An 8201-nucleotide genomic window follows, 5' to 3' on the forward strand; every position below is an offset into this window, starting at 1 on the left:
CTTTGCTCAGTGGTACCTTGGCGGATCGGGATTTGAACCGGCAACCTTCTGATTATGGGGCCGCTTCGTTAACAGTTTGAGGCTAAATCGTGACTATTCTGATACTGGATCTAAAATTTAGGTGGAATAAATTTAGGTTTGAATAAATTATTCTATTTACCCCTCTTCTACAATATGACCACAGTACATAGCTCATAGTTAACATATGCTAGCTACAGAGATCCCAAACAAATATCAGTTTTCAGAGAGAGAAAAAGATCTTTATTATGTTTCTCTATGTACATGTATTCAAAAAATATTTTTTAAAAAAACAAACATTTCACAGCATCGGTCAACATTCATTTGCTCAAAGAAAATGTCAAACTGACCTGCATGCTTGGAGAGGTCTTCTACACACATCTGGTACTAAGGCTTTGGTGAAGAATTGCTTAGGTTAGAATTGCAGCTGTCTTTGGAACAAAATTTCTCACGTGCAAAATTAGCATTTATTCCCTTTTTTTTAAGGAAAAAAAATACTAAATAATAGTAATTTGTTGTGAAACAACCAAATACTTGACCTAAAATCATGTTTATTACAATATTGAAAGCAATATTACATTTAAGTAAAAACTAATCGCACAACTTATAGGGTCCTGCAAATCAACACTATATGCTTTATTTCCGATAAATAGTTACCTGCGTTCCCTGTCCACTTACTATACAGCATCAAAGAAATAAGGCATATTCTGGAGCATCAACAAAATGAAGCTACGTTACAATGATAATCATAATTTAAAACTTAAAATTTTGTTAAACTTTTCAATAAAAAAAGGCTTATGGGTGTTTAAACTGGAACCTAAATCAACTAGATGTGCTCATCTAACATTTACACATTAAACCTTTCGCTCGATTACATATAATAAATAAATGGAGCATCGTATCAATGACTTTGTTGTATTTCTTTTCTCCGTAAAATGGTACATGTAAACAGGTTAATCAGTAATTAACTTATTCAGTGTTTAATTCTTGAAGTAACACAAGTTAAACTTCACACCAGCAGTTATAAACACTGATTTGTTAAAGACGCCAATGGCCATATTCCCTTCTTACTGGTTAGTAAAGATAAACAGAATACTCAATAAGCAGCAACAGAAATCCAAATGTTATATTGTAGCGATTCACGAATAGCCATGGATTTAAAAAACAGCATGCTAGTTCGTAAATGAAGCGAAACCAAAGTAAAAAAAACTGGACCACAGAATGCGGGGGGCAATACTTCCGGATGGAGTAAATGAGGTACTTGTGGCTCTTGGAAGCTTAGTGGCCAGTGTTAGGAGGGGGGTTGACGTAGTCAGGGTTGTAGGGTGGCTGCGCGTAGTCTTTCGGAGGGGGGTGCTGGGCAACGTCATATGGCTGACCTTGTGGCTGTGAGGGGTAGGGCTGCTGGCCTGCTGGCTGCATGGGATAAAATGGTTGGCCTGCAGCGTACCCAGCCTGGCTATGGGGTGCTTGATATCCTGGGGGTACTGAATTGACGAAAAAATTTTTATTTTAATAATCAGTTTACACGACCATTTGTGATTTGGCATCTTCTACAAATGTTGTTATTGTTGTTATAATGCATTCAACAGTAAAAGCTTACCGAACTCTTGGTAGGGTGGAGGGAGCGGAGAACCATAAGGCTGCCCCTGGTATGGTGCAGTGGGCATAGGCTGAGCCGGGTACATCACCTGGGTCCCATATCCACCTGGAGCACCATACCCAGGTTGGGCTGGCACAGGCTGGTACCCTGGGTACTGAGCGGCCGGCTGAGCAGGCGGTGAAGTGATCACGGTTGTGTGAGTGGTAGTTGCCACCACCGCTGCGAAAAACACAGAAGGAATCAAACTGCAGCTGAAGAATTTTTACGCCACGCCTTCGGTGGCTTGTGCAGGTCCCGATAACACCTCACAGATGAAGCTCAGCAACACGAGGAACAAAAGCATAACTTAAATCACTACAAACTTTGTACAAATGTTGTAGAAATTTAATTTTTTTTGTCTTCATAACATACCATAAAAATATAATCCGGTTGTAAAAAAAGAGTGGAGGAAGTGGTTTCAGAAGAGCATGCAACTGCAGAGAGCAGAGGAAGTCAAAAATGCACAAAGGTCTTACAGATTTGCTCTCCCTTCCCTCTCCAGCTTTTTAGTGGGGCGTACGTCGCGGTGAATGTAGACGCTGTGGTTATGAGTCAGAGTGGGGGCGAGTCCCGCTCTGTTCCGCTTAATTTTTTTTACGCGCTTTTTCTGACGCTAATCCAACTCGAAGGAAGAGATACTGAGACGCAAAACGTAGCCATACAACCTTGGTTAGTGTTATTTCTATCTTATACTTTAATAATGTTGAATTGGTTGTTTGGCATTAACGTAACTTTTTTTTTTTTCCCGTACTTTGACCAGCTGATGATAACTGGATTGTCATTTGGGAAATAACTTGCTGCCGTCCCTTGATTTATTCCCCTCCCCCCAGAGCTGTACGTGCATGGAACAAGATCTGCTGTTTTAATGCGCCGAATGACTGATGAATTCGTGTGTGGAGAGACGGGCGGACGTTTTCCGGAGCGATTTAATTACGCACGGTCACATTCCTCATGGTGGAGCCATCTGATTTCATCCAAAGTCACAAACTGTCTACAGCAATGTCCACCAATGTCCAACAAATGTAATGACGTCATTTGAAAGAAAATGTGTGTGTGTGTGTGTGTGTGTGTGTGTGTGTATATATATATATATATATGTATATATATATGACAGGTTGTCAAGCTTAACATACACATTAAATCTGTCTGCAAGATCAGCTATCTCAGGATTTAACAAACGGCAGATTTAAATTGCAAAAAGAAACCACATCAAATGGAGTTCTACTCATTTTAGCATTCCATAAAAAGTTCTCATAAAAGTGCAACCCCACGACTACCATCAAAAAAAAAAAAAGATATTTGCCATGTGCTACGGCTCATGAATTCCGATGCGCCACCCTGCTTCAACTGCTAAATTGCCGCGGGTTCCTCGGCGATGGCTGGTAATCAGTGCGCGTGACTCACAGCGGACAACCGAGACTCAACTCTGCTCTATTTACATCACGTTGCACGTATGGGCGTGAAAAAGAAGTCGCGATGATCGGATGGGACTTACGTCTGGGCTTCCGGCACAGTTTGTACAGGCAACAGCAGGGGCACACGCAGCAAAGGACAATGCAAACGACAACGACGATGCCGGCTACAATAGAGGCGATGGCAGCCGTGTTCCAAGAGGTTCTGCAGGAAAAGAAAGAAAGAAAAATACATTCAGCACAGTTCTAAACATTCGTTAAGAAGCACACACATCTTTGTAAAAATGAAATCAGACACCCAGATCAGACGTAGCAAACATGATGCTTGGAGGGTCTGTGTGGGTGCAGGTCCTTCAGGAATAGAGGCTCCGCCAACGGAGTCCCAAAAAAAAAACTTCACCGTGGCCCGGCAGGATGGAAATTCTACTAGACAAACATTGAGGTTGCCGGATTCCAGCGAACCTGTGCGGCCATATACGCTGACCGGTCAACTGTAGGGAAAAAAAAAAAGTCTCACAGGGACGTGAAGGTTCGAGGGCAAGTGTTTATTTAATTTTTTTGGGGTCTCCATACTTTGTCAAACAAATGTCGAACACGTAAAAATGAGAACGAGCCAACTAAACTAACTAACTAATTATTACGGTTACCTTTTTTAAAGTGAAGTGATTGTCACATGTGATACACAGCAGCACAGCACACGGTGCACACAGTGAAATTTGTCCTCTGCATTTAGCCCATCACCCTGAGTGAGCAGTGGGCAGCCATGACCGGCGCCCGGGGAGCAGTGTGTGGGGACGGTGCTTTGCTCAGTGGCACCTCAGTGGCACCTTGGCGGATCGGGATTCGAACCGGCAACCTTCTGATTACAGGGTCGCTTCCTTAACCGCTAGGCCACCACTGCCCCAGTATATATATTGTATGGTAGTGTGAGGTCACACTTGTCGTAGCCTAGTAAGACGCTCGCCTATGAACCAGGTTCAAACCCCACTTACTACCATTGTGTCCCTGAGCAGGACACTTAACCTCAAGCGTCTACAAGGGGGACACCTGTTTGGTACTTTGCTCGGTGGCTCCTTGGCGGGTCCGGATTTGAACCCGCAGCCTTCCGATTACGGGCCCGCTTCCTTACCCGCTAAGCAGTACCTGCTTACCCACAAAGGGGGTCTTTAAAGACTGTTTTAAGCGTTACCTTGGAGTCGTTTTGGAGTGGAAGAAGGTGTCTGACAGTCTAGAAAGTAAAAAAAAACAAAGGAAACAATACTTTTTTTACGACGTGTACTCTGCACAGAGTAACATGAATAACTTTAAATGAGCGAGTTCAGAAATGCACAGTGGGGCAGTGCAGGTTGCCGGTTCGAATCCCGATCTGCCGAAGTGACACGGGAAAAGCACCGGCCCCACGCGCTGCTCCCTGGGCGCCTGACATGGCTGCCCACTGCTCAAAAAGGGTGATGGTTAAAAGCAGAGGACACATTTTGTTTGTCATTGTGACACAACACTTCACTTTCACTTTCAGCGTGGCGCACACAACGAACTGAAATTTATTTTCCAAAATGTGTCGCCACTTCACCCTACACACGCAGGAAAAGAAGTACTTCCGCTGATCTGGAATCTGATTGGCCCTGCTTACATTTACAGCAGTTACAGGGACAGTCCCCCTGGAGTAATTTAGGGTTAAGTGTCTTGCTCAGGGACACGATGGTAGTAAGTGGGGTTTGAACCCGGGTCTTCTGGTTCGTAGGCGAGTGTGTTACCCACTAGGCTACTGCCACCGCCCTCGCTTAACCGGCGAGGGGTGGGCGGCCCGCAGGGTCTGGCTCCCACCTGAAGACGCAGTCCTCCTGCTGGTCTTCGGTCAGCGCGTGGGTGGGATTGGAGCAGCAGTACCGGCTGTCGCAGGTGCCGCAGCAGAACTGGTAGGGGTTGCAGTGCTGGCCTGGCACGTACTGCGTCCCTTTCACGTAGCCCATGCAGTCGGAATCTGAGGGACAGAGCAGGGGCGTCACACACAAACACAAGCAGGAGTGTGTGTGAGTGTGTGTGTGTGTGTGTGTGTGTTTCGGGGCACCAGGTATACAGGTGGGGTCCCTTCATGTTCTGTTTAAAAAGAGACGACCGAACCACGACAGCTTGGAGGAGGAAGTGAAATGGCAGCAGAAATGAATAAAAAGCAGCGACGTGTAGCGACACGATCCGGTTTCTGACGAAACGCGACTTGGGCTCTGCTGACGGAGCGTCGCGGCGTTTACATAGAAAAAAATTACAATAATACATTTTTTTTAAAGGTTAATTAATCAAACGCGTGTTTTTCTAGCACGTTCTATTATTCCCACGATAAAAAAGACACTTATTTTAAGCTAGCAGCTACCGGGCTACAGAAAAAAAAACAGCGATAAAACAGAACCGCATTACGGAATAAATGCACTTTCTTTTCCCCGACAATGATGAAGGAAGCGGGGGCGAGACGACGTGTCGGCAGTCGGTGTCGCCGCGACACCGTACCCAGTCCAGTTTCTGTAAAAAAAAAAAAAAAAAAAAGAAAGAAAAGAATGAATGTTAATGTTGACGAAGGGCTCACCTCCGGCCGACACGGCGCGCAGCGCGGCGCAGACCGCCAGCAGCAGCGGGGCGAGCGGGGCGGCCATGGCGGCGGAACTCGGTCCGGGGTCCGGGGTCTGGGTGGCGGGGTCGCCTCTGTCTCTCGTCTCGCCTTTTGCTTCTCCTGACGTAACCCGACACGCTCGCCGCCCTGGCGGCCAAAAACTGCACCTGCACCCGCGGGAGGACTTCATGCAGCAGGAGGAGGCAGCAAAGCACAAGTTCGATGGACACAAGTTTGGACGCACCTCCTCATCCAATGCGTTTTCTTTATGTTCGTGACCATTTACGTTGGTAGATTCTCACTGAAGGCGTCAAAACTATGAATGAAGGGTGGTAGTAGCCTAGTGGGTAACACACTCGCCTATGAACCAGAAGACCCGGGTTCAAATCCTACTTACTACCATTGTGTCCCTGAGCAAGACACTTAACCCTGAGTTGCTCCAGGGAGACTGTCCCCTGTAACTACTGATTGTAAGTCGCTCTGGATAAGGGCGTCTGATAAATGCTGTAAATGTAAATGTAAATGAACACATGAGGAGTTATGTACTTAACATAAAATGGAGACCCGGCCTCCACAGTCACCGGACCTGAACCCAATCCAGATTGTTTGGGGTGACGAGGGTACTGTACACTACTCAGAAGAAGTTAGGGATATTGTTAGAGACTTGGTGGATGTCATACATTCGATGTTTGTTTCACTTCAGGCGTTTTTTTTTTTGTGTTTTCCATGTAATGGTCTCATTGTGTACAGGTGTACCTTACATTGGGGCCAATACCAAGAGGCAACCTTTCTCAACCTTTCTGTGGGTATAAGAACGCTGGTATTGTCAGTAAGTCATTCCGCAGCCGCAGGAACGTTTACGAGATGCGAGGGGTACCAGGGTTTCCGGACAAACCACTTGCTACCGACTCCGCTTTGGCTCGAATGCCAGACGACCGTTGCAGGTGACTCCCCTGACGCCAGGGCGCCGCCATGAACGTTTGCGGTGGGCACAACACCGTGTGACCTGGACAGTGCAGCAGTGGTCTACCGTCCTGTTCACTGATGAGTGTCGCGAGGCGAGCGACACGCTGAGGTCAGCATGGTCCAGGGACCAGTTGAAGCAGAGACTGAAGGATCGTACCCCACCCCCATGTGACCGGGCAGATCTGTGTGTAGCACTTGTGGAAGAGTGGAACGCATTGCATCAGAACAACATCGTGAGGCTAGTGAGAAGCAGGAGACGTCGCTGTCAAGCAGTCGTTGTGGCAAATGGTGGAAACACCCACTACTGACGTTGTCAATTATTGTTATTTGGGGCTATCCCTGGTACAATGAAAATGGTGTTTCTTCTCATACATTATTAGTAATATAAAGGGAACTTTTACTTATTTCATTAAAATTAGCCCATTTAGGAAAAATCCCAATAGGAAAAGCACTCATGTAAATAGCAATATCCTTATTGTGAGTAGTGTATGTACGATTGTGTATATTTGTCACAGAGTTTGCATGCCGTCCACATGTGAAATATAATAATAAAGTATTGTGAATGTAATCAGAATGGCGAAAGTGCAGCACAGCACACGGTGACACAACAAAATGTGTCCTCTGCTTTTAACCACCACCCTTGGGGCAGTGGTGACCTAGCGGTTAAGGAAGCGGCCCCATAATCAGAAGGTTGTCGAATCCCAAGCCACTGAGGTGCCACTGAGCAAAGCACCATCCCCAGGCGCCTGTCATGGCTGCTCACTGCTCCCCAAGGGTGATGGTTAAAAGCAGAGAACACATTTTGTTGTGTCACCGTGTGCTGTGCTGCAGTGTTTCACAATGACAGTCACTTCACTTTCACTTTTTCACTTTCTTGATGAGCAGCGGGCAGCCATGACATGCGCCAGGGGAACAGTGTGTTGGGAAGGTACCTCTGCAGTTCGGATTTCGATTCCTGGTCCACCCCTTAGTCCATCACTGCCCCAGTGTTGGCTATTGCTCAAGTATGAAAAAAACATGTCTCAGCTCAGCATCTCAGCTGCTGTTTCTGGATCTTCCAGATTAAAAACCAAAGGTGAGGGACCTCTGTAAAATGGACTTATATGTGTCTTGTTTGTATATTTGTTGTGAATTTTGTTATTATTATTATATATTATATTATATGCAAATCACTGTGAGGTATTCAAATAAACTTTACATTGACCCTCACCATGACCTATATACACACACACATATACACACACACACACACACACACAGCTAAAAAAAATAAGTGGACACATTTTGTTGTATGCATGTGTGCTGTGCTGAAAGTGAAGTGATTGTCATTGTGAAACACTGCACACTACAGGCTGATCCAACTTTGATGTGATGTCCTTAAAACAAGTCAAAATGAGGCTCAGTACACACACACACACACACACACACACACACACATGCATACATATGCTGATTATATGTTCAGTGCAACCAAAGCTCACTGCACTAGGAAACGTTAGAGAAAACACTGATGTTAAAACAGCACATTAATTTAGCATGATTTGGGCAATGTGCTCGTGAT

General features: G+C 45.5%; 1 protein-coding gene across 2 annotated transcripts; it reads right to left on the reverse strand.

Moving 5' to 3' along the window:
- Positions 1-238: 238 nt before the first annotated feature.
- Positions 239-5803, reverse strand: shisa10.1 (shisa family member 10, tandem duplicate 1). Of its 2 annotated transcripts, XM_028998629.1 has the most exons (6): positions 5651-5803; positions 4897-5053; positions 4262-4300; positions 3156-3277; positions 1622-1840; positions 239-1505 (listed from the first exon to the last, which is right to left on the reverse strand). In XM_028998629.1, exons 1-6 carry the CDS (start codon positions 5715-5717, stop codon positions 1297-1299), a joined length of 813 nt encoding a protein of 270 aa, XP_028854462.1. In that variant the 5' UTR covers positions 5718-5803; the 3' UTR covers positions 239-1296. The 2 variants fall into 2 exon arrangements, with proteins under 2 accessions (XP_028854462.1, XP_028854463.1); XM_028998630.1 differs by lacking the exon at positions 4262-4300.
- Positions 5804-8201: the final 2398 nt, after the last annotated feature.

This window comes from Denticeps clupeoides, chromosome 12 (genome assembly GCF_900700375.1).
Source record: "Denticeps clupeoides chromosome 12, fDenClu1.1, whole genome shotgun sequence".
Taxonomy (NCBI): domain Eukaryota; kingdom Metazoa; phylum Chordata; class Actinopteri; order Clupeiformes; family Denticipitidae; genus Denticeps; species Denticeps clupeoides.

What these genes read in the sequence shown, in the direction of transcription:
- shisa10.1 (XM_028998629.1), bottom strand. Translation starts at nt 5,717, where the DNA reads ATGGCCGCCCCGCTCGCCCCGCTGCTGCTGGCGGTCTGCGCCGCGCTG. An exon ending in ACTGTGCCGGAAGCCCAGAC is followed by an intron (nt 1,841 to 3,155) that starts GTAAGTCCCATC and finishes TGTTTTTCGCAG; the next exon opens with CGGTGGTGGCAACTACCACT. An exon ending in TCCACCCTACCAAGAGTTCG is followed by an intron (nt 1,506 to 1,621) that starts GTAAGCTTTTAC and finishes TCGTCAATTCAG; the next exon opens with TACCCCCAGGATATCAAGCA.